General features: G+C 40.5%; 1 protein-coding gene across 1 annotated transcript in view; it reads left to right on the top strand.

The window, feature by feature from the left end:
- The first annotated feature begins 2,578 nt into the window (after positions 1-2,578).
- LOC140764245 (uncharacterized) overlaps positions 2,579-27,590 on the top strand; it is a 28,556-nt gene continuing 3,544 nt past the window's right edge. Inside the window, exons 1-5 of the mRNA XM_073102707.1 lie at positions 2,579-4,120; positions 22,793-22,860; positions 24,061-24,398; positions 24,489-24,659; positions 24,788-27,477. Of these exons, the coding sequence (XP_072958808.1) occupies positions 26,839-27,477 (639 nt within the window). The 5' untranslated portion in view covers positions 2,579-4,120; positions 22,793-22,860; positions 24,061-24,398; positions 24,489-24,659; positions 24,788-26,838. The remainder of the gene's footprint in view (positions 4,121-22,792; positions 22,861-24,060; positions 24,399-24,488; positions 24,660-24,787; positions 27,478-27,590) is intronic.

The raw sequence follows: 27,590 nt of genomic DNA, 5'->3' as shown, positions 1-27,590 counted from the left end.
ATTATATGCGTTTTATAGAGAACTCAGTTCTACTATATTTTTAATTTTGACATGGATGATATTTATTAAGTTATATATATAAAAGATTAAGAAATTTATTGTTTAAAAGTTTTTATCGAGGAAGTAGAGATGTCAAGATTATATGCATTTTATAGATAACTCAATTCTACTATATTTTCAAATGAAAAAAAGGTCATTATATTTTTATTTCTAACTAAAAAAAATTTGATTACATGGAATTTCATATTTTATCAATATTATTTTTTATTTTTATTTATAGGAAAAAATAAAATAGAAAGAGATTGCATTTAATCTTTGTTCATTCTGTTTCCATAAAAGGCTATTTATGAGATCAAATATTAGGCTATTATTTGATAATATTTTTTATACATGACTTATAACAAGAATTGAGATATATATTTTAGAAAATATAGATATTCTATTTTATAAATAATTTATAAATAAATTGTATTAAGAAGAATTGAGAATTTTAATGATAGAATGATTATGATATTTGAAAATTAGAATGAACAGTATAAATAAATAAGTGAAAAAATGAGATTCAAAACAAATATTATTTTACAAAGCAAGGTCTAGAGAAAAAATTCTTAGAATATAATATTACAATGTGATACGAATGAAATCTTTTTTCTATTCTTGTCAAAATTACTTAGTACCAAAAATGATGCAAAATTAGTCATCACTATTCAGTTTTAGGATCTTTGAAGAGATGGAGAGATGATTTGAAGCCCATAGAAATTGAGGTGGATACAAATATAGAGAGGCTTATGATGGAGGTACGAGGATAAATGTTTATGATGGAGAGATATAAAGAGTTGTGTTCATATGAAAACTTATAAAGTACAAAAGGCAACACATGACTGTAATGCATGAGATAGAGTTAATATTAATTTAACATATTATTTAAATTATACCTAAAAAATATGTCTCCATTAAAGTAATTATAATTATAAATAACTTATCGAAATTATGAGGATATGGCTATCAAAATAGCTCCGTGGCTTGTGAGCCACTTGAACTTGGCTCGAGCTCTAAATGAGCCAAGTCGAGCTGGGTTTTTAGCTCCAAGAATTATCAAGCTGAACCAAGTTAGACTTAGCTAACTCGAGCTCAACTTGATTATTTAGCTTTAGTATATATATATAATTTGAGCTATTAGAACCCCTCAATCTTAAATCTAATAAATAGTAAGATGTATATATATACTTTTAAAAATACCTTAAATCTCGCTATGCCAAAACATATTTTGTCATCTCACCTAAATTTACACTCAATAAGGCAGCTTTGGTTTTGTATTCATAAGCTTTGATCAAATTTACATTTATCCAACTCAATATAATTTAATCAAATATTTGTTGGTAAAAAATAATACTTTTAAATCAAATTTGAAATAAATTAATAAATTCTTATAACTTGGAAGATAAATGATAAATCCTAGGTTTAATTACATCTAGATCCTTGAACTATAGTCTATTTTCACGTAAGCTCCCTTATTTAATTTTTGTGACATCTCCGCTCCATTTATTAAATATCATTTCCTCCTAATAATTTTGATAAAAAACATCAAATAACAATTTTACCTCGACTTTTTGCCCTTTCCTCTAAAATAAGATTTAAATGGTATCTAAAACGTCAAAAGATATTTATGTGATAACCACGTAATATTCTTTTAATAATAAAATCCAAAGGCCAATAGTTAGACATGATAACCGGGTGGGCCGGGCCGGGTTCGAGCCGGGCTTTTCGGGCCAAGCGGGCTTAAGTCTTTGTTCACGGCCCGACCCATTAATCACTCGGGCCGGGCCGGGCTAGAATAGTCTAGCCCGTTACCGCCCGTTGGCCCGTGAGAGATCGGGCCGGGCCAGCCCAACCCATCAATCACTCGGCCCAACCCATATTTCAGCTATTTTTAGAATTTTTTTAACTATTAGTTTATTTATTTTTAAATATTTATATTCCTCTATTTAAAAAAAATTTAAAAAAATTAAAATTTTTTAAAAATCTGCTTAAAATAATGCAAAATGGTATAATACTAAAATATTTTTTTACTGTAGCAATGGTAAATTACTGTAGCAAAACAGGCAAATCACTGTAGCAGACGGGCGGGCTTAGTTGCGGGCTAAACGGGCGGGCTTTCGGGCCGGGTCGGGCGGGCAAAGGGCTGGCCCGTGCCGCCCATGGGTAGTTTGGGCTCGGACCGGGCCGAGCCTAAACCGGGTCCGAGCTGGGCTTAGCCCGGTCCAAACCGGGCCGGGTCGGGCCGGGCATGGGCGGGCTGGGCCATTTGATCATGTCTACCAATAGTCCACTTGTTGAGGGGTGATTTAGAAAAGGCCACACTGGAGAGGAAGCCATGAAGGACATCATTGCACTATGTTTCATAATAATTAATGGCAAGAATATTTTAAATATTTTATATTTAAAATTTAAGGGGTCAATGTGTAATGAAAAATAAAAGAAATTCTAAGTAAAGATGAGCAATAGTTAGGAGTCTTAGGTGTAATTATCGCTAATTCTATTCAGACTTCAGCATTTCTTGAGGTGATGAAGCCAAATTCCAGGCCCCGGGGTAAAGGCTCCTGGGCTTCAGCCTTCAGAGGCTTGGGCTGGAGAGAGGTATGGGTAGTTTGGCCTTGGATCGTGCTGGAATTGGATAAATGGGTTAGGTTAATTAATCCCTACTCGCCGGCCGCCACCGTAAAAGAAATTGTGGCAGACCTGAATCCCTCGCCGCTCTCTTTGCAATTGTGCCCTCCTCCTTGCGGAGGTCGACCAGATTAAAGTCCCAATCCCAAATTTCTTTCTATAATTTGTCTGTTCTTGTAGTAGAACTAAATCAAGATGCGATTCTTTTTTCGGTCCTTTCTTTCCTTGATTTGCCGAGTTGAAGAAATGCTCCGGTGATGAACCGAATCTTCCGGTGTTGCCTTATTATCGTTCCAATTCCTGAATGCACCCTCTTGGGTGTTGTATTCTCTGTGGAAATGAAGGGACATCTGAGGAGCTTCCTTTTGTAAATGTGGAGTCTTGGAGTTTTCAGCTTTTTCTTGGTTAAATTTTTTGGCTTTTTTTCCTTTTCATAGGCAGTAGATTTATCTGCTCTCCCTGCATTCTTTTATGTGGTGTTTATTTTATTAAATTAGCTTTCTTGATTTATTTTTCTTTTGGCATTTTGGTCGAGTAAGCTGACTAGAATTGGTGCTGCCAATTAGAAATACTCAAATCTGAATTGCATTCAGGATTTTGGGTTCGTGATTTAACTGGATTAAAAGCTCATTTAGCGAAAGCTAGCAGGAAAAAAGAACAGGTGCTTGATTAGTCCATAGTTGATTTGGTTTAGCCAAGCTCCTAAAATAGGCATAATGTAAATTTGGTTGGAGGAGGTATCTCAAGTAAGGTTAATTCTATATATATGCTAAAGAGTAACATGTATCTAATTGTTCTTTAATCTGTCAGAGAGGCGCAACATAATTGTAACTTATATATGAAAATTGTTCATCCTAAGCATTGTTCATCTATACTTATCCATCCTTTTCATTCAACTTCAGGGTCATTGGCCTGATAATTCTTGTTTTCACTAGCTGTGACAGTGTTAGAACTTTCACGTCAAACTTTGGGTTATCTGTTTTCCAGATTAAGTAATTGACAATTTGATTGCGCATTTAAATTCCGCTGATGAGCTTCAAAAAGTCATTGAGGGTTATCTATGGTGTTCTTAGACATTTGTGAAAGCGCTAGAACTCTGATGTTGAATGGTTCAATAAAAATTGGTTGGTGGAATCAAGCAAGCAGCTCAGCTTGGATCAATTATTGCTTTCTGTCTCCATGATCTTGAGCTACATATCTGTTTCCAAGACCTAGGACACGTTCTCCTTTCCTGCTTTCAAGTTCTTCCACAGAAATATGAAAGATGGAAATGCTGCATTGAATGACTTAAGGCATCATCAACCAATATTACTTCTCTTGTTTTTTTTTTTAATCTTTGTTTTCTATGTTAGCTCTTATGTTATGCAGGCATCATCAACCAATGTTAATCGCTCTGTGGCAGTAGGGAAACCTCCACGGTGTGACCATTGCATTTTCCTGAAAAACTATAAAGGTAAACCTACTTTCTTCTCTCTCTCAGAAGATAAAATTTTAGTCTTTTGTCTTTCCTACTGAGCTTAAAGTATATGATCTGTTACTTGATTGTTTTGAATCTTTAATTTGGTAAGGATCTTCAATGAAGATGCTATTCTTGGTCAATTGAATGTTCCCTCAAGAGATAATCCTGCAATTCTGCATGAAAATGATGACCATGAGTTAAGCAACATTGAGATTCGAGAAGCTACCTTCTTGGAACTTCAAGAATCACTTAATCATCTGCTAAAAAATTTCCACTCTCCAGCAGCTTAAAAGCTTATAGTATATGAAGAGAGTAATTATTGTTCAGTTTACCTAACTAAGCTGATTTTAGTAAGGTCTGGCAATAGACAATATATGATTCAAATGATTCCACAGAAGACTGAATGAAATAATGTGAATAACATTAGTTTAAGAGCAAGGTAATCAGCTCTTGAAATATGTTATAATCCACAGGAAACTCTTTATAAAGTCATGCTGTGGCTTTATAACTGCATGTCGATTTTGATATGTCCAAATTCATTTGTTCTGATTGTGAACTGTACCAGAAGCAGGGCAATTTGGTAATGGGTATCTACGAGAAACTTATTCATGTGATTAAGCAGGTGGCCTACTTGTTATCCTAGTTCATTATATAGTTCCATCCTTCCTGTTCTAGCATACATGAAAACTCATATGTAGTGTCATTGAATTTTGATGATCTTCTGAATTTTTCTGCAGATGTATAATTGTTTTATGCTAAATATAAACTTTCAACAAGTATCATTTGGCAGCAAATGATTAGTCTTTTCATGTTACAATGGTTAAATCAAAATTTAGCAGCTTTGCAAGACAGTAACACGTCACATGTTTTCTGATGTATTGTACAGTGTACAGTAGTATGGGTTTAGACAGAAGCATGAAAAAATGCTTGTGTTGGTATAGCTCAACTAAATGACTATGACCTTTTTTTCCTGGACTACAAGGTGCATAACGTTCAGTTTTATTAGAAACTCCCAAGTAACTGTTTTTTTTTTTTTTTTGACTAAGGTGCCATAGTAGGATCCTCAATTTTGCGGGCCAGTAAGACAAACATGATGAATTCTTGATTTTGCCTCCTTTTCAAATTCCTTTAGGTTTATGATCTGTGAGCCCCTTTTGTTAGTCACATTCTTGTGACATATGTTAGTCAATTTAGGACGCAAATGACTAATCTTGATCTTTGTACCTTCCAAGATGAGAGGCACAAGTTTGAGCGTTTAAAAGTGGTCGCATCTTGATCAAAAAGCCATAGCCGACCCAAGATGATAGATTCAGGGATAGTCAAATTGCAACAATATGAAGATCAGCCCAAATTCTCCTTAGGGCAGAACTTTCGAGGAGATTTGTGGAAGATCTAACCGTCCAATAGATTTGTAACTTGGATAAATTGTTCCTCTTGAAGTAATGAATCCAACGCAATCGAGATTACGTCGATCGGACTTGTAGATCAAAAGTTATGGAAAAAATATTGACCGTGAGTCAGATAGTGGTGTGGGGATAACGTGAGTAATGGAATAGAGAAATAATGGTTAGGTTTTGTGGAAGATGGTGGCTATGTGATAAGAACGAAACGTCCTCTTCGATATCTAGATTGGTTGCAGGAATTAGCCCACGCAGTTGAGGGAAAATATTCATCAAATATTTTCTCGTAGTCAGAAAATTATAAAACTAAGGGTGGTCGATCCATAAATTCTTGATCTGCGTTTTTGGTATTTACGCCTTTTGCAGATTCAGATTGCAATGGGGACGAAAATACGCAAGAGTGGGGGTGATGATGACGGTGAAGGGTGGAGGTGATGATAAGGTTAGGAATGATAATAGAGATGAGGGTGGATTGTTTATGGAGTTTAGGGGATAAGGATGAAGGGGGAGAAATGGCCGAGACTCCAAGGAGGAGGGAGAACTTGACAGACGAGGGAAGTTAGAAGATAGATGAGACCTTACCAACGAAAGAGGTGGCTGATTGGTAAAGAAGAAAAATGGAGATTAGGATTGAGAGACAAGAAAGATAGAACCTAATAATCTTTCTACATAATGTTTATGGTTGCCATCCACACCTTAGGAGGCTAACTAAACAAGTAAAAAAAAATAATTATTAACCCTAGAAACAGTGGTTTCTTGCTGATCGCGTTTGAACGGGGTCGACCGCGTTAGAACGCATAATTTGCGTTCGCTGTCGATGCGAACGTCTGTAGGAGTTTGCACGTGGGGGTTCAAACGTAGCTTATCACGTTCGAACGCACAATTTGCGTTCTTTGTCGATGTGAATGCTTGCAGGCGTTCGCAAAGGTGTTCGAATGCGCTCTTTCTTACTTTTGAATGTGACATACAGAAATCTTATTTTTTTTGGAAATAAACAACTAGTACAATAAGAAAAGACTCCAGCAAGGTGTATTAGCTCACCACGCTCTCCCCACCTTGTCCTCAAGATATAAAGTTGGGGAAACTCTCCAAGATGTTCGTCTCTAGCTCCCATGTCGCCTCGTGGGATGGCTTGCCATGCCACTCGATTAGGACCTCAATCTCCAATCTGGTACCACGACGTCGACGGTGCCTTGCAAGCACACGAATCGGCTCAACAACCGCTGTCTCCTCCAATGGCTCGGGTAGAACTGATCTCACGATGTGGTGATCTCCAATCCGCTCCCTCAGCAATGAAACATGAAAGACCGAGTGTACTCTCGACCCCTTGGACAGCTTCAAATGGTAGGCAACTGGACCGATATGTTCTAACACTCGAAACAGACCGAAGTAGCGATGTGGTAACTTTTGGTTTCATATCGGATGCAGCGTCATCTATCCGTATGGTTGCACCTTCACGAACACTGAACTGTCCATGTCGAACTCCTTCTCTCGATGGCTGCGATCATAAACTTGCTTCATGCGGTTTTGAGCAAGTTTAAGATGGGCACGCAATCTCTTCAATGTAGCGTCTCTATCCATCAATGCCAAGTCCATCTCTGTTTGATTTGCAGATGCCATAGGGTTATATGCGTGTAGTATCGGTGCCGTATGCCCATACACCACCTCGAACGGAGTCATGCCACTACTACTGTGGTGGACGGTGTTGTAAGACCACTTCACCCACGGTAAAAACTTCAACCAGCGTCTCAGCATCTCCCCCACAAAGCACTGCAAATACTGCTCAACGCCTCGATTGGTTGCCTCGGTTTGGTTGTCCGTCTGTGGATGGTAGACCAAACTAAGACTCAATCGAGTTCCCTGCAATCTGAAGAACTCCATTCAAAAGTCGCTAACAAATACACGATCACATTTAGAGACAATCGTGCATGACATGTCATACAACCTAGTAACATCTCTTATAAAAAATTTAGCCACCGACTTGCTGAAAATGGATGCAACAATACGAAAAAAATGCGCATACTTGCTTAATGTCAACCACCACAAAAATAACTAAGTAGCTATGTATCAGTGGAAGACCTTCTATGAAATTCATAGATATGTCTTTCCACACGATCCAGTATCGGTAGAGGCTGAAGTAATAGGGCTGGTTTTAATGTGGTTACATTCGCCCTTTGACAAACTTCGCAACAATGGACAAGAATTTTTATGTCTCGCCTCAGTTTTGGCCATGTGCAGCTCTGTGATAGCCTTCTATAAGTCCTTAAAACACCCTCATGATCGGCCTTTGGAGTTTGGTAGAAGTGTTCCAACAATTTCTGCTGCAATTCGTCGTTCGCGGGCACTCGGATGCAATTGTGGTCCAGTAGCAACTCGCCTCGGTTCTCTAATTCCGGATGACGCTCTAGATCATCCAACACCTCCTATAACAACCTTCTAACATTTGGGTCAGATGTACATGCATACTTCAGCTTGTCAAGAAAAGAAAAAGTGGGAGAAGAAAAGGCTACGAGCTTGGCGGTATTGGGTTGTCGCGATAGTGCATCCGCCGCTCTATTCTCCATCATACCTTAGCAATTTTGTGATCCACCTCTGCTGTGCCGGAGTGTGAATATGCTGTCCTATAAAGTCTGGAAGACTCCTTTGATCGGTTCGAATAATAAATCGCCTACCAATCAAATAAAGCATTCACTTTGTCACAATGTGGAGGACTGCTAACATCTCCATCTCGTAAGTCGATAATTGCTAGGATTTTTGTGATAATGCCTTATTGAGAAAGGCTATGAGACGTCATCCTTGTATTAGTACAGTTCCTATGCCAACCCCCGATGCATTGCATTCCATAATGAACTTTTTTGTGAAATCTAGTAGAGCTAGAACGGGCGCCGTTGTCATTACTGTTTTTAGTTCTTCAAATGTTGTAGTGGCTTCATCCATCCATCTAAAAGAGTCCTTTCTCAGTAATGAAGTGAGAGGAGCAGCGATCTTGCCATATCCTGCAATGGAGCGACGATAATACTCGGTCAGCCTCAAGAAATTACGCAATCCCGTGGTGGAAGTAGGGATCGGCCAAGCTGTCGTACATGTCACTTTTTGAGTATCTGCTGCCACCCCTTCCGTTGTTATGATATGGCCTAAATACTCCACTTATGGTACTTTTTGTAGGCACTTAGACTTCTTAATCTTCAACTAGTTTTGTTTCAACAAATTTAATACATCCTCTAAATGCCGCAAATGCTCCATTTCAGTCTTACTGTACACTAAAATGTCGTCAAAGAATACCAAGACATACCGTCGCAGCATAGGCCGAAAAATATCATTCATGAGGCTTTAAAAAGTTGTTAGAGCATTAGTGAGGCCGAACGACATTACCCGAAACTCGTAGTGCTCGTCCGGAGTCTAAAATGCAGTTTTGTTCATATCCGCTGGATGAAATCTAATTTGATGATACCCGACCCTCAAGTCAAGCTTGCTGAATTTATCCAATGTAGTAGCTCCTCTATGACCGGAATGGGATACTGGTCCTTGACGGTGATAGCGTTTAATACTCAATAATCGACACAAAAATGTTATGACCCATCTTTCTTCTGCACCAATAATACGGGCGATGAGTAAGAGCTATGACTTGGTTGTATGAAGCCTTGCTCCAACATCTCGGCCACCATTTTGGAGATAACCTCCTTCTGCACATGTGGATACCGATATGGTCTCACGTTTGCCGGTGTAGCCCCGGGCACAATCCTTATGCGATGGTCAACCGTCCGCGTCGACGGCAACTTCTTTGGTTTCTCAAACAGTCCAGCAAATTTATCCAATAAATTAGACAAATTAATTGTAGTACTTGGACTCATTCGAGGCTCATCACCAGCTGGTCTTAACCGAAGAAGATAGGCCCAATCTCTCACACAAGGTAGCCTCACTATCGACTGCATCGCTAGAATCGGCAGGGACCGAACGCCGTCAAGCCGCATCACTTTGTTTATTTGCTAAAATTTCATCCACATACTCCAAAAATTAAATGTGACCGAGTGATAAGGACAATGTTCGCTCCTTGCAGCACCAACGGATACAAGTCCACAATGATGTCGTGTCCTTGCACTTGTATATTGACCCGGCGACACAAGCTCTCCGCCGAAGCTTCGTGCCGTCTCTAGTAGCAACCTCAAATCTCGCGGTCGGTTCAGCGTCCAAGCCCATCTTATTCACCAACCTCTGGTCTAGAAAGTTGTGTACTCCCAGAATCGATAAGAATGTGCACACAATGCTTTTTAACGAGTCTGTCAACCTGTAATGTTCTCGGGCGGAAGTACCAGAATATGTATGCATTAATATCTCAGCTTGGATATCTTCCTTTGCGCCCTCTATGTCCTTGCCATGGACCTCCTCTGCATACTCTATCACCAACAACCTCATCGTCATCCTCAAGACTGTCGATGAGCATCACACTCCCGATCGATTTGGAACACCGATAACCAGGGGTGAAACGTTCATCGCATTGAAAGCAAAGCCCCTTCGCCCTTTGCTTCTCCACCTAGGCAGGTGTGAGTGTTCGAACGGGGTGTCTTGTGTCTTCTCTAACATTGGAAGATGGTCCCAAAGGTGGTTGTGCCCCTGTACTAGCAGTCGCTGCCTTTAAACTCGTAGAATTTTTAGTCGGCGTTCTCGGTGCAAATCGCCCATCTCGCACGGGCTACTAACTCGTTCAAATTCTACTTGGTACTTCGACATGGTTGTCCTCTGAACCATTTTGCTTAATGTGGCAACAAAATCTTCATACACTACTGTCCCAAATTTGTGTGTAATCCTTTTATAAAATTCTGCCCAACCGGTAAATCCTCCACCTTGAACGGCTGATTAGTACCAATGCAACGCCGTTCCATAGAGGTGGAAGCTTGCCATTGTCACCTTTGCGTCCTCTGTTGTTCCTTGATAATCAAAATACTACTCTACTTGAAACAATCAATTCGTTGGATCCCTGCCTTGGAATTTTGGAAAGTCCAAGCGTGCGGTTCTCCCCTGGATAGCATTGTCGGGCTTACGAAAGATCCTTGGTTCAGGTCTGAACCTTTGTGGTTGTTGCTCTCCTTCTCGGAATCCTCGCACACATCCAACACCATCTCCAAAGGGATCGACATAATCATTAAAGTTTTAATCTTCTTCACTGACGAAGCGCACCGGTGTCGTGCACCTCTCAGGTTCCACCACCGCTGGCCTCGGGTTGTGTACGAGAGATGGGAGATGTTGTATAGGAATAGGTAAAAGCGGCTCATTGATATTAACATGACGTATCTAAACCTGTGGGGTGTCGGTTTGGTGTGGTTCCACCACTGGTCCTTCTTGCGGCATCGATCTTTGTCGAGGAGATGACGAAGCTGATCAGTTTATGATGTATTCTTTCAAAGCATTATGATCGTTCTGCATTGCGTCCACCCGATGCAGCAACGTTTGGAACATGCCCCTAAGTTCATCCGCCAAGCCCATGCTCACACCCATGGGCATCGGTGGACTCGGTCCTACCACGACTGCACCAAGGGGATTGGTCTCTCGGTTAGGGTTTTCGCGGGTCGAGTCTTCCATTGTCGGTGTGCCCTCCATTGATCTCCTTGATGATGCCATCTTCCTTGTATACACCATTAATGGAGATTTGAGGTCTGCTGGGCTCTGATACCACTGATAAGAATGGAACGTCCTCTTCCATATCTGGATCGGTTGTAGGAAATTAGCTCGTGCAGCCGAGGGAAAATATTCACCAGATATTTTCTTGTAGCTAGAAAATTACGAAATAAGGGTGATCAATCCGTAACTTCCTGATCTACATTTTTGGTATTTACGTTCTTCGCAGATTTAGACTACAATGGGGACGAAAATACATAAGAGTGGGGGTGACGATGGTGGTGACAGGTAGAGGTGATTATAAGGTTAGGGATGATAGTGGAGATGATGGTGGATGGTTTATGGAGTCTAGGGGATAAGGATGAAGGGGGAGAAGTGGCCGAGATTCCAAAGAGGAGGGAGGACTCGACAGACGAGGGAGGTTAGAAGATAGATGAGACCTTGCCAACGGAAGAGATGGTTGGTTGGTAAAGAGGGAGGAGGGAGATTAGAGTAGAGAGACAAGAAGAAAGATAGAACCTAATAATCTTTCCACAATGTTTTTGATTGCCATCCACACGTTAAGAGGCTAACCAAACAAGCCCAAAATAATAATTATTAACCCTACAAATAATGGTTTCTTATCGATCGCGTTCGAACGAGGTTGACCGTTCGAACGCACAATTTGTGTTTTCTATCGATGCAAACGTATGCAAACGTTCGAACACACAATTTGCGTTCTTTGACGATGTGAACGCCTACATGCATTCGAACGCACCCCCTCCCGCATTCGAATGCGATATACAAAAACCTTATTTTTTTGAAAATAAACAACTAGTATAATAAGAAAAGACTCTAACAAGGTGTATCGTTATGGTGGTGGGGTAGAGCATTAAGCTAGACGAAGGGGGAGATAGTGGATCAATTTTTGAGAGGCAAGGGGGCACGGTCAAATGGAGGGAGGAAGAAGACGTCCAATATAGGATGTCGTTGGAGGAAAGAGAGAGAGTTGGGAAGGATAACTTCAATATTTCATCATATTTAGAGGCTAATCTATGAACAAAATAATTAAAAGATAACCCTAAGATAATGCAGTTCGCTCAGTCGTTGCAAATGTGTGCAGGTGTTCGAACAGCGCGTTCGAACACACTAAATAGGTTTTCTATTTTTGTGAACGTATGAGGCGTTCAATAGTCCCGTTCGAATGCTAGGAAGTCATGTTCGAACGCGATTGCCAGAAATCTTATTCTTCCAAAACAAAAGTTATTTCTAAAACAAAAAATAAACAAAAGTCACAACTAGCTGAATTGTAATAGCCCACCACGCTTCCTCCACCTTGCCTTCAATGTGTGAAGTCGAGAAATCGATCGACGATCTCGGACTCAAGCTCCCATGATGCCTCATCGAATGGTTTGCCTAACCATTCAACCAAGATCTCTATCTCTAGCCTCGAGTCATGTTGCCTCCATCGTCGTTTTAGTACCCATATTGGTTCCACCTCTTGCAAATCCTCCTCGGGTTCGGGTAAAACCGACCCCGCCACTTGATCTAGCCCAATCCTTGCTTTCAGCAATGAAACATGGAACACTGGGTGTACTATAGACTCCTCTGGTAGCTCAAGCTTGTAAGCGCCTGATCCAACATGCTCACAAACTCGAAATGGACCAAAAAATTTGAATGCCAATTTCTAGTTTTGAGTAGGACACAAGGTGATTTGACGATATAGCTGAGCTTTACAAACACCATATTGCCCACACTGAACTCCTCACAATGATGTTGATCATACATTTGTTTCATCCGATTTTGGGCTGCTCTCATATGCATCTGCAGCCTCCTAAGAGTAGCATCACGATCCATCAATGTTATATCGACCTCAGTCCATTCCGATGAAGTCACTAAATCATACCCTCGTAATGCTAGTACTGTCCGTCCATATACTACCTCGAATAGGGTCATGCTGGTGTTGCTGTGATGAGAAGTGTTATAGACCACTCAGCCCATGGAAGATACTCCAACTGGCGTTTAGGACGATCACTGATGAAACACCGAAGGTATTGCTTAATTCCTTGATTAATCACATCTGTTTGCTCATCGGTTTGTGGGTGGTATGTCGAACTCAAATTCAGTTTTTATGCCTTGGAACTTGAAGTATTTAGTCCAAAACTCGTTGATGAATATATGATCACGATTTAAAATAATTGACGACATTTTGGATGAAACATTCGACTACCGATTTGGCAAAAAAAGGGTGCGTCAAGGCTGAAAAATGGGCGCATTTGCTCAACTTGTCCTCAACCTATCCACCACCACAAAGATAACTGAATACCCACATACTAATAGTAACCCCTCCATAAAATCCATAGAGATATCCTCCCAAACATGATCTGGTACTGGCAAGGGTTGTAGAAGTCTAGCGGGCTTTAAGGTCTCCTTCGTCTTTGCTCTTTGACACGTCTCGCATGCCTTCATGTGTGCCTTGTCGTTCTTCTTTATTTTGGCCCAGGTACAGCTATAAGATAGTCTCTTGTAAGTCCTTAGAACACCTTCATGATCTGCTTTAGGAGTGTTGTGGAAGTGTTCCAGCAGTTTGGATTGCAACGGTGCATCCGCGAGCACTCGGATACACCTATGGTCAAGCAATAAACCGTCTCTGTCCTCCATCGGGATGATGCTCTAGATTAGCTCGAAACTCCTTCAATAACTCCCTTATGCACGGGTCAGCGGCACTTGCGCTCTTTAAATCCTCGAGGAAGGGAAAAGAAGGCATAGAAAAACTCGCCAACTTAGTTTCAATCGGCTAGCGCGAAAAAGAATTCGTCGCTCGATTCTTCGTTCCCTTTTTGTATTGTATCTCATAGTCATATCCCAAAAGCTTTGTCATCCACCGCTGCTGTGCCGGTGTGTGTATCAGCTGACTCATAAAATATGGCAAACTCTTCTGATCAGTGCGGATGATGAAATGACATCCCACCAAATACGGCTTCCACTTTGTCACGGCATGAATAATCACCGATATTTCTCTCTCATAAGTTGAGAGTTGTTGTGATCTACTGGACAAAATTTTACTCAAGAATGCTATAGGTCTGCCATATTATATTAGGACAGCGCCTATTCGCACTCCGGATGCATTACATTCAACAACAAACTCTGGCAACACCAAAACTGAGGTTGAAATCATAGCAAATTTTAAGTGGTGCTGCAATTTTACCACACACAGTAATAAATCTGCGGAAGTAACCTGTTAACCCAAGGAACCCATGCAGCTCGTGGACATTCCTCGGAATTGGCCAATCGGTCGTACTCTTCACCTTGCTTGAATCGGCTACTACACCTTCTGCTGAAAAGATATGCCCTAAATATTCCACTTTTCTCTCACACCATAAACATTTAAACATCTTGACTTTCAAAGAGTTTTCTTCTAGCAGCATTAACACTTCATGTAAATATTTCAAATGATCTTCAAAACTTCTACTATACACCAAGATATCATCGAAAAACATCAACACATACCGGCGCAAGAGTGGCCCGAATATGTCATTCATTAAGCTTTGAAATGTTGTCGAGGCATTGGTCAATTCGAAGGGCATGACTCGAAACTCATAATGACCGTCATGAGTTTGAAAAGCTGTTTTGTGGACGTCTTCGGAATGAATTCGGATTTGGTGATATCTAGCTTTAAGGTCTAGTTTGTTGAAATAACTCTTCTATCACCGATATTGGGTATTGGTTCTTAATAGTTATGGCATTGAGTGCTCGATAGTAGACACAAAGCATCACGAACCATCCTTCTTGCGCACAAGCAAAACCAGCGAGGAGTAAGCACTATTGCTAGGATGAATAATTCCTTGTTCAAGCATCTTGGCAACCAGCTTTGTTATCTCTTCTTTTTATATATGAGGATATCGATATGGTCATACATTTGTTGGCTCAGCTCCTAATACAATGGCTATCTTGTGTTCTTAATTTTTGCACGACAGCAGTCCTTGTGGCTCTTCAAACAACATAGAAAATTTAGATAATAATTATAACAATTCTTAGGGTTTACCCGAGCTTAAGGGAGGCTTCGTTTCTATTGAAGACATCTGAAAAAGATAGGCCAACTCCATTGGCTGTGGTAGCCCCACCATAAGTTACAATGTAGTGTTAGATTATGTTTTCACCCTCATTTAGCCGCACCACCTTGCCATTTCTCCTAAATGTCATTCACATGTCACAAAAATTGAACATCACCGATCCTAACACTGAGTACTCAGGACAATATCAGCACCCTACAAGGCAAGTGGATACAAATCAACAATCAATTCGTGTTATTGGACTCAAATTTTCACTTGACGACAAATTATTAGCTTTCAATTTTGTTCCATTGCCAATTGCTACCTCAAATGCATTGGTTGGCTCTGCTTCCAACCCAATCCTCCTCAGCAAGCGCTTATCTAAGAAGTTATGCGTGCTTCCCGAATCAATGAGGATGTGCATGCAGTGCTTTTTGACCAACCCGTCTACCCGAAGTGTCTTTGGTGCAGCGGTTCCGGAGTAGGTGCGCATTGAAATTTCAGCTTGGATACCCTTCTCTTTATACACCTCTAGGACCTTCTCAAGAAGCTCTTCTACAATCTCTTCCTTGGCTAATTCCTCTTCTGGATCATCTTGACCATTAATCAACATGACGCTCCCTGTCGCTTTGGCACACCGATGATCTGGTGTGAAATGTTCATCGCATTTGAAGCATAGGCCTTTTACCCTCTGCTTTTCCACCTGGGCAGGTGTGAGAGTTCGGACATGAGCTCTATAGTTTCCCTTCACATCAGTGGAGGGTTGGAGTGGAGCTCTCGGTCCTAGATTTCCAACAGCCAACTTCGGAGTTGCTGTTGCAGTACTAATTGCTTTTACTGGCCGGTAAGGTTGTCGCGGTTCTCGGATGGACCATGAGTTTTTGCCTTGGTTCCTCAAGCCTTGGTGCTTCTTCTCCATAACGATGGTGTCCTCATATGCTTTCTCTAAGGTTCTTGGACACAAAGCTTCAACATCCATCTACAAAGATTTCAGCAAGGCGTCCGGCCATGTTGGATCACAACGTGCACTAATCCGATCGAACTCTTGGTACGCTATGACTGTAGTTTGCTATACTGTTGAAACACCCAAATCTCCAAATACACGTGTAAACCACGTGCATCACATGACCTGTCAGTACAAGGATTTCACAAGGCACACAACAGCACAAATTCACCATAATTAAACTCAACCATAAGAGTTCGGATACAAGTTCCACAGGCCACAACAAGCCTTCTTAATATACATCCAAAATACAATGCTAAAGTCCAAAATACAACATCATCATAACGCCCTCGCAGGGACTTAATACAACTAACATACAGAAAAGAAAAGCAGCTACTCCTCGCTACCCGCACCTACGTCCCCTAGCTCTGAAATAATGCCACCAAGAGGTGGTGAGCTTACAGCCCAGCGAGTAGGATCCATACCATTTAAAATAATGACATCGCATGTGTATATGCATGGTATGCCTATATTTGCTACTTGTTGAGATGACTTAACATGAGTTACTAAATCATTACAAATGATAAAAATTATCAGTCACTGTCCTGGAACATGCTAGTTCTTAACGTATCAAGATAAGTCCACACAGATATAAAGCTTTATGCAATCTCTTATTTGTACACATCTCAATCATAGTGTTTACATGTCATGTATAACAATAAAAGAGCAGTTTAGTCATCTTATGCTTACTAAAGCATTAATTATACTTATCATCGCTCACCGAGCTATTCACCACACAAAGTAAATACTCTCAAGAAACAATCATCCATCATCTTATACATCGAGGGGGGATATATACACATCTAGCGGTAATGCCACCTATACGTGTATGGCGACACTACAGGTGACCAGTTATCTGTGGCCATCAGACTAAGGACCCCGATCGTAAGCCCATATCTCACTCTCTCTAAATCATCACCGCTCTCAGCGGGAGAATCGGGAGCTCTCGGCTCATCAACAGATGCCCTAACCCTGCGTCGTCGGGTACCGCTAGAGTTATATCCCCACCTCACAATCATGTTCTTCTATCATCATAATCGAGTTCTGACTATGCAGTGTAACTACCTGAATGCCATACATGCTTCCGACTTCAGGTGTAGGCCGCTAAGTATAGTCATATAAAATATACTCTGCTCTTAACCCTAGGCTGAGTGAGTAAGGGTACTGCCTAGTCAGGATCCGACTACTAATGATAGGTGGAAGTGGTGCAATGTCTATGAGTGTATAAAGCATGTCATAGTCATCATGATCGTTACATTTTATATTCACAACAGGTATACATATAGAGCATCATCACACTAATGTTTATGCTACATTAACATTCTCATGATATCACAATGAGCAAATCATCAATAACTGCATATGTAAAGACATAACATGGTATACTAAATGCATGTATTAATACCGATACTTCCTATAGTGTCATGGCAGGTATAATGACTGAAACTGCATTATTCTAAATTTCGTATAACTCTACTCGCTTGGGGGGTCTCCACAGTATGGTAAATCTCGTCAGCTAGCCGGCTCCTCCAGAATCCCAAAATCTCCCTCACGCGATGTTAATCCTATTAATTCACGCAAGTAAGCCGTAAAATTAGCGAACTAATAGAATTAATTATCTTATTAGCGCATTTATGTTTGGCAAATACATAAGTCAAGGGTCTCTTAAAGCGGGTCTTATGTTATCCTAAAAATTCACATGATACTAAATTGTCATTACAAGGGATCGGGTAACTAAATCAGGTGCAAAAAAGATGAACAGGGTGAGGGAGAGAGGCGAGCTCCATGGCCGGCGGCCATGGAGGTCCTTCCTCCCAACCAAAAGGGCCCGAAGCCCGCTTAGAGAGCCCCTTCCTCGGAGCTCTCGGACCGACGGACGGACGCGGGGTCGTCGGCCGTCGAGGATGATTAATTATTGCGTTTTAACAGGGCTGAGGCTTACTGCGATCTGCGCGCTCAGCTTCTTTGGCTCTGGGGCTTCGGCGTCGGCAACCACGAGAGAGAGGGAGAGAGGTAGCGAGTGGAGGAAAATGGCAGTCCGGGGAGGGGAAGGTGGAGGTTAATGGAGGTGGGGGATGGGGGATGGCAGGCGCCTGTGACGCACGCGCTCGATTAGACTTGTAAGTTGGACAGATTGTTCCTCTTGAAGTAAGGAATCTAGCACAACTGAGATCACGTCGATTAGACTTGTAGATCAAAAGTTATGGGGAAAATACTGACCATGGGTCAGATGGTGGCATGGGGTAATGTGAGTAATGGAATAGGGAAATAATGGTTAAGTTTTGTAGAAGATGGTGGCTATGGTGATGGGGGTAGAGGATTAAGCTAGACGAAGGGGGAGAGAGTGGACTGATTCTTGAAAGGCAAGGGGGCATGGTCAGATGGAGGGAGGAAGAAGACAATGTCTAATATTGGATGCTGTTGGAGGAAAGAGAGAGTTGGAAAGGATAATTTCAATATTTTATCAATAATCCTCAATTAGGTTGTCTTCTACATATTTAGAGGCTAACCTATCAATAAAATAATCAAAAGATAATCCTAAGATAATGCAGTTCGTTGATTGCGATTGAACGCAGCCGATCGTGTTCGAACGCGGATTTTGCGTTCTCAGTCGTTGCAAATATGTGCAGGTTTTCGAACACACTAAATATGTTCTCTGTTTTTGTGAACGTATGCAAGCGTTCGATAGTCCCGTTCGAATGCTATAAAGTCACGTTCGAACGTGATTGCCAGAAATTTTATTCTTCTAAAACAAAAGTTATTTCTAAAATAAAAAATAAACAAAAGTTTAACTAGCTGAATCGTAACACAAGATGATGGCAATAGATGAGTAATTAAACCAAGATAGCTTAATAGAGTTCCGGTGAGGTGTAAGCCTTGGGACACAACATTGGAAGAAATCATAATGATGCAACTACCACTATTACTAATCAATCACCTTGAAGTCTTTAGTTCCACACTTGATGTATGTGTGAAAAGTTATGTTTCAACATCAGTCCTCAGCCTCCTTCGATTGGATCAGCACATAATTGATGACTCCTACATAATGTTCATCACTATCTTGTGCGTCATCAGGGTCAAGTTTGCAGATTTTCTCATTGGCATCATCCCCCTCAAGCGTGTTCTCTTGCTCCCTTAAGGCAAAAGGCCTTATTAGGAAAGTTCACGGCCACATGCCTCACTTGTTGACACCTATAGCATCAATGATGATTGTTGGCTGACATAACATTATTTGTAGGTACTTTTCTTTGCTCTCAATTGACAGACACTGCATTTTAATTATTTCTTGAGAGTGCAACTATCATTTTAAGTCTAGTTCCAATTGGAGTATCAGGAGCTCGACCAGGGAGACAGTTGCTTTTTTGACTATTTCATAGTTTAGTTCAAAATTATAAGCCTAGTATTATAAGGTTATGATAGGTTATGAAACGATTCCTTCAAGATCTGGATTGATTGTAGGAAGCAATTCGCGCAATTGAGAGAAAATATTTTTCAAATATTCTCCTGTAGTCAAAAAATTATGAAACCAAGGTTGATCGATCCGTAACTTCCTGATCTACATTTTTTGTATTTACATCATTTGCAGATTCGAACTGCAACTGGGACGAAAATCCGCTAGAGTGGGGTGATGGTGGTGGTGACAGGTGGAGTGGATGTTACGATTATGGATGATAATGGAGACGAGGGTGGATGGTTGATGTAGTTTAGGAGATAAGGACGAATGAGGAAAAGTGGTCGAGATTCCAAGGAGGAGGAAGGACTCGACAGACGAGGGAGGTTAGAAGATAGATGAGACCTTGCCAACGGTAGAGGTGGCTGTTAGTGAAGAACGAAGAGGGAGATTATGGTAGAGAGAGGATAGAGGAGGGTAGAAACTAATATTCATTCATCATAATAATTTTGGCTGCCATCCACACCTTTATAGAGGCTAGCTAATAAGTCAAAATAATAATTATTAATCCTAATTCTAGTGGATTCTCGCTGATCGCGTTCGAATGGGGTCGACCGCATTCGAATACACAAAAGACGTTCTCTGTGGATGCGAACTGATGCAGGCGTTCACACACGGGCGTTCAAACGCGCCCGACGGCGTTTGAACACATATTTCGTGTTCGTAAAGGCGTTCGAACGCGCCGCCTTCTGCGTTCCAACGCAACCTACAGAAAGTTTGTTTTTCTAAAAATAAATAACTAACGCAATAAGAAAAGACTCTAGCAAGGTATATCTATCCACCACACTTCCTCTACCTTGTCCTCAAGGTTTAAAGTTAGGGAAACTCTCCAAGATGTCTGTCTCCAACTCCTATGTCGCCTCGTCGGATGGTTTGCCAAGCCACTCGACTATGATCTCCATCTCTAATCTGGTACCATGACGTCGTCGACGCCTAGTAAGTACTCGAACTGTCTCCACAATCTTTGTCTCCTCTAATGGCTCCGGTAGAATTGATCTAACGATCTGATGATCACCATTTGCTCTCTCAACAATGAAACATGGAAGATAGGATGTACTCTCGACCCCTCAAGTAGCTCCAAGCGATATGTAACTAGACCGATACGCTCTAACACTCGAAACGTATAGAAGTAGCGATGTGCTAACTTCTGGTTTCGCATCGGACGCAAGGTCACCCGTCGGTATGGTTGCACCCTCACGAACACCCAACTGCTAATGTCAAACTCTTACTCCCAATGGCTATGATTATAAACTTGCTTCATGCAGTTTTGAGCAAGTTTAAGATGGGCGCACAACCTCCTCAATGTGGCATCTCTATCTATCAATGCCAAGTCTACTTCCGTCCGATCTATAGATGCCACAGGGTCATCGGCGCGTAATGTCGAAACCGTGTGCCCATATACCACCTCGAAAGGAGTTATATCAATACTGTCGTGGTAGGCGATGTTATAAGACCACTCCACCCATGGTAAGAACTCCGACCATCGTCTCAGCATCTCTCCAATAAAGCACTGCAAGTATTGCTTACAATTGACCACCTCAGTTTGGCCGTCCGTTTGTGGATGGTAGGTCGAACTGAAGTTCAATCGAGTTCCTTGCAATATGAAAAACTCCCTGCAATATGAAAAATTCAATGCAAAAGTCGCTCACAAAAACACGATCATGATCGGAGACAATCGTACGTGGCATGCTATGTAACTGAGCAACATTTCTCACAAAAATTTTAGCCACTGACTTGGCTGAAAATGGATGTGATATTTGCTCAATCTATCAACCACTACAAAAATAACAGAGTAGCCACATACTAGTAGAAGACTTTCTATGAAATCTATAGAAATGTCTTCTCAAACACAGTCCGGTATCAGTAGAGGCTAAAGTAATTTGGCTGGTTTCAATGTGATTGCCTTAGCCCTTTGACAGACTTCACAAGCACGGACAAAGCTCCTCACATCTCACCTCAGTCCTAACCACGTGCAGCTCTGTGATATCATCTTATAAGTCCTCAAGACACTCTCATGACCAGTCTTTAGAGTTTAGTGGAAGTGCTCCAATAATTTCTGTCGCAATCTGTCATTTGTGGGCACCCAAATGCAACCACGGTCCAGCAACAAACCGCCTCAGTTCTATAACTCTGAATGACGCTCTGGATCATCTAATACCTCCTGTAACAATCTCATAACATCTGGGTCAGATGTACATGTGTACCTTAGCTCGTCAAGAAAAGGAAAAGTGGGAGAAGAATAGGCTATGAGCTTAGCGGTATCGGGTTGGCACGATAGTGCATCCGTTGCTCTATTTTTCGTTCTTTTCTTGTATTGAATTTTATAATTATATCCTAGTAATTTTATGGCCCATCTCTGCTGTGCCATAGTGTGAATACACTATTCCATAAAGTACGAAATGCTCGTTTGATCGGTTTGAATAATGAATCATCTATTGATCAAATAAAACCTCCACTTTCTCACCATATGCATAATTGCCAACATCTCCCTCTCGTAAGTCGATAATTGCTGGGATTTTTATGATAAAGCCTTGCTAAGAAAGACTATGGGACGTCATCCGTGTATTAGTATAGCTCTTATGTTAATTCTTGATGCATCACATTCCATAACGAACTTTTTGGTGAAGTTTGGTAGAGCTAAAACGGGTGTGCTGCTCGGCGTGCCCGGTGTCGACCGGCATAGCCATTGTTGTTGGAGACTACACCGCCCACTATGTAGATTCATTGTGTTTTTATTGTGATGATGCAGTGAGAAATGCAAATAATTGACGCAAGAAATGCTATGATAAGTCGATAAGTCAAGAAATTGGCAATGAATCACAACTAGTAATCAACACAACAACCTAAAACAGATTTCAAGTAATTACTATTTACTGGGAAAATTTGCCAACATTCAACAACTAAATTGCAATCAAGTAGTTCATGCTTTTGTGATTGAATTCATGGATGGCCGTGCTGATGGCGTACCGGCATGTGGCACGAGGGTTGCCACGTGACACCCCTCCTAATAATTTTGCCGCTCGATATCGACCTTGTCATCGAGCTACCCGTCGTCGCTTGTCTTTGCCGTCGCCCGAGCTTCATTGGGTGCCTATCCGGATCCGTAACTTAAATTTTTAATCCCCATTCTATCTCTCTCTCTCTTGATCGATCTTTCTTCTCTCTTAGGTTTGGGCACCCGACGAAGCTCGGGCGACGGCGAGCGGCGATCGGTGACGACGATTGTGAAGGCGAAGGTTAGTATTTCTTACATTTTTCTCTCCTCTTATGGCACGGCACGTGCCCCGGTGATCAGCACGGTTCGTGCTTGTGGCACGGCCATCGTTGGTTGAAATGGTGACCAGATATGTTAAGATTTTCTTGTAACCTAGCTAGTTATGCTATTAATATTAAGTTAGTGCTTAATAGGAATCTAAAAGCAATGTAATTAAATATTAAGTTTAGTGCTTAATAGGAATATAAAATCAATGTAATCAAATTTGAACATAATGGCGATTAAGATCCTAGCTATTTAGGCGTGAGGTGAACAATTCCACAGAAGAAATAAGACATACCTTTAAAGATGATTAGACAACAATAATAAAGAAAGATGTTATATGTTCCAATGAATCCACTAAAGAGTACATTGTGGGGGATTGTAGCCTTTCGGTGTGACAAAGGCGGTGGGTGCCAGTGACGGTGGGATGTACTAGCAGTGTGCGGCAAAGAGGTTTGGTGTAATTTGATGTACAGTAGCATGAAATATCTACACATTTAATGCTAGCAGATTGACAGTTGACAGTTAGAATTATATAGATTTATTCCATATTAGGATATGCTAGCAGTGTGGTATATTTAGATAGATGTATATATGCTAGGGGCTGAAAATATTTAGATAGATGCATATATAGTAGGAGTTGAAAATCAGTTTGTATTTCTTTCCAAAGATAGCTTGTAAATCGTCCATATAATAGGAATCGTTAACGAAGAAAAATAGATTATTTTTCAAAAACTCTAAACTGTCACGATGTCAGAGCTACAACTCTAAATTGCCATTTGTCTCGTGCTCTCAAGTTTCTTAGTCTCAGTTATTTTTGTTCAAGTTCTCTTGACCTCATGTCTTCGAATAAGTCTGATGTTTCTTTGATTCGTTTCAATGGTAAGAATTACTCTGTTTGGGCATTTCATTTCAAGATTTTCATCACAGTTAAGGAGCTACGAGGACATGTTGATGGAAGTAACCTAGCTCCTAACAATAACAGAACATGAATTGTCCACTCTTCAATAGGATTGTCTTTCCATCTTTGATTTTTACTCTGGATTCACTAATCTTTGGGCTGAATACACTGATATAGTTTATGCTGGCTTACCATCTGAAGGTCTTAGTTCTATTTAATCTATCCATGAAACTACTCAGAGGGATCAATTTCTAATGAAACTGAGACTTGAATTTGAAGGCGTCAGATCCAATCTTATGAATCGTGAATCTGTTCCCTCCTTGGATACATGCCTCAATATATTTTCTTCTCGAGGAACAATGCCTTCTAAATCAAACCATCATGGAACAACATCGATCTATATCTATTCCTGTGACCTATGCAGCACAAGGTAGACCATGAAGTAGGGATATGAGCATTGTTCAGTGTTTCTGTTGCAAGGGATTTGATTATTATGCTGCAAATTGTCCTCGAAAATTCTGTAACTATTGGAAAAAGGATCGCCATATCATCAAGGAATGCACCCCCCCAAAAATTGAAGGCAACACATACTATCTCAATTGGCTCTTCTAGTGCAGGTAATACAATACAAAGTGCTCCTGCTCTTGCTTCTGTCCAACTTGTAACCCCTGATATGGTTCAACAAATGATCATTTCTGCATTTTCAGCTTTAGGACTCTCAAGTAAACCCTTCTCTACATCATCTCCTTGGTATTTTGATTCCGGGGCTTCCCATCATATGACAAACAGGGTTGATTCTCTTACCAATGTAAACAAATATTTTGGGAATCTCAAAATTAATACAGCTGATGGCAATCATTTACCTATCACGGCCACTGGTGATGTTTCTCCCTCTCTTATTGATGTCTTCATATCTCTCGGTCTTATCACCAATCTTGTGTCTATCATTCAGTTGGTTGATAATGATTGTAAAGTAGAATTATCTAAATCTAGTTGTGTTGTGCAGGATCAGCAGTCAGGGTGGATAATCGCGAGGGGGCCTAAAATGGTCTTTTTCCTCTTCAATTCCTTTGTCTCCTTTTTTCCTTTGCCTTTTGTCGCTTAAATTCTGCTCATGTTGATTACCAAGTGTGGCACAATCGTCTCAGACATCCAAACTCTAATATACTTTATGCTTTACTGAAATATGGTTTTCTTGGAAATAAAGAACAACCATCTCTTAGTGCTGTTCAATTTGATTGCAATTCTTGCAGACTTGGCAAAAGTAAAACTCTGCCCTTCCCTATTCACACATCGCATGTAGTCAAACCTTTTGATCTGATACATAGTGATGTGCAGGGGTATGGCACCAGTCGCCTTGCACGCTAATTATAAATACTTTGTCACTTTTATTGATGACTAATCATTTCACATGGATTTATTACCCGCACTAGAAGAGCCAACTGAGACAGTATATGTTGCCTTCGATTTCTTGGGGGGTTGAGTAGGGCATTCCTTGATGATATGGCCATCATTTTTGTAGTAGTTGTAGAATTTTCGAGGACAATTTGTAGCATAATGATGATGGGTTACGGTACCAAAAGATAGACTACGAAATGATTCCTTCAAGATCTGAATTTATTATAGGAATCAGTCCGCGCAATCGTGGGAAAATATTACCAAATTGATGGGTTATAGTACCAAAAGATAGACTATGGAATGATTGTTTCAAGATCTGGATTTATTATAAGAATTAGCCCGAGTAATTGTGGAAAAATATATCAAATTGATGGGTTATAATACCAAAATATAGACTACGGAATGATTCCTTCAAAATCTGGATTTATTACAGGAATCAGTCCGCGCAACCGTGGGAAATTGAAAAAATAAATCCCTAGACACACGTATGTATCTAAACACTAGGCAATGATATCGCTCGTTCGCTTAAGTAAAAGTCCGAAGAAATATTAAGAACGAAAGCAGAGATGAACGCCAAGATTTTAACGTGGAAAAACCCAAAACGGGAAAAAACCACGGATCCAAACTCGGATCAAAACCAATCACTATAATAGTAGCAGTTACAAGACTGACTCACAAAACACCCCGTCGATCCAAACGACTTTGTTTCTCTCAGCCTTGATTGCTAGAACCCACGATTCACTGCTTCTTGTGATTGAAGTCCAATCTCAGTAGCCATCGAGATTGATCTTTCGTCTAGATCACCCTTGAGATAGGGTTTCACAATCCTTATATATGATCTTCAAGGTAGAGACAAATCCGAGTCTTATCCGTGGTTTTTTCCCGTTTTGGGTTTTTCCACGTTAAAATCTTGGCGTTCATCTCTGCTTTCGTTCTTAATATTTCTTCGGACTTTTACTTAAGCGAACGAGCGATATCATTGCCTAGTGTTTAGATACATACGTGTGTCTAGGGATTTATTTTTTCAATTGGTATCAAAGCAGGTTCTCTCACTCTTTGAGAGAGATCAGATAGGCATGGATTTTCATAGAGATGGACAATCATCTATTAGACCTCCTATTCTAGATGGATCAAATTATGGATATTGGAAAGCTAGGATGAGAGCTTATTTGAAATCTATAGATGAGTGAGTATGGATGGCTATTGTGAACGGTTGGAGTCCACCAATGTACATGGTGAATGAAAAACTTATTGAGAAACCGATTGACTCATGGGATAAGTCAGACTATGACAAAGTCGGCTGGAATAGCAAAGCAATAAATGCTATTTTTAGTTGTATTTCTTCGAAAGAATTTAGAAGAATTTCTACGTGTGAGATAGCAAAAGAAGCCTGGACGATCTTAGAAACTACTCACGAAGGAACCATGGCTGTAAAACTTTCGAAACTTCAGAGGTTGACTACTAGTTTTGAAACCCTACGTATGGAGGAGAATGAGACATTTGATGAGTTCTATGCAAAGCTGAGTGATATAGTCAACTCTAGTTTCAACCTAGGAGAGACTTCCTGAAAACAGAATTGTCTGTAAGATCCTTAGGTCCCTTCCAGAAAGGTTTCAGGCAAAAGTTACAGCTATTGAGGAAAGTAAGGATATCGATTCAATGAAAGTTGAACAATTGGTAGGAAATCTACAAATATTTGAGTCCAGTCTTTCAAAACTGAGGAAGTCCAAATGGATGGCCCTATCTACAGTTGAACAAAATTTAGAGGAGTCGGATGATGAAAGTGATTTAGATGTTGAGATGTTGACCATGTTTGTTAAAAAGTTCAATAAATTCTTTCGGAAGCCAAACAAGTTAAATGCTGAAAAACTTGAGAAAAGCAAAGCCTTTGTAAAAAGGAAGAATACTGTGAGTTCAAATACAGGTGGTACCAACAACAATGTCAAACAGAAAAATAAGAATTTTGAGAATAAAGTTCAATGTTTTGAATATTCTAGTTTTGGACACATCGCACAAGAATACCCTAATCGTCTTAAGAGGAAGGGCAAAGCTATGAAAGTTACTTGGGATGACTCAGATGAATCTATTGATGATTCTGAAAAGGACGAAGAAAACTTTGTAGCTTTTACCTCTTCTCTACTTTATACTGACTCTATTGTTGATACTGATAGTACAGATGATCAGGATATGTTACCTGCTGAGGAAGCTGAATCTGAAATCCAAAAGGCATATAATGACTTATACCTAGAGTCGTTTAAACTCAAGAAAAGCAATCTTAGACTACTTCAACGACTCAAGGTAATCGAACCAGAAAGAATTCAATTTGAAGAGATGTACAAATTGGAGCTTGAACGTGTCAAAGACCTTTCTGAATAACTTGACAATGCAAAAAATAAAATGAAGGCCGATGA

The sequence above is a fragment of the Typha angustifolia genome, chromosome 8 (genome assembly GCF_048772165.1).
Source record: "Typha angustifolia cultivar Huaian chromosome 8, ASM4877216v1, whole genome shotgun sequence".
Lineage (NCBI taxonomy): Eukaryota > Viridiplantae > Streptophyta > Magnoliopsida > Poales > Typhaceae > Typha > Typha angustifolia.
Note: the sequence above shows the minus strand (reverse complement) of the source record. Positions and strands in the feature narration are given on the sequence as shown.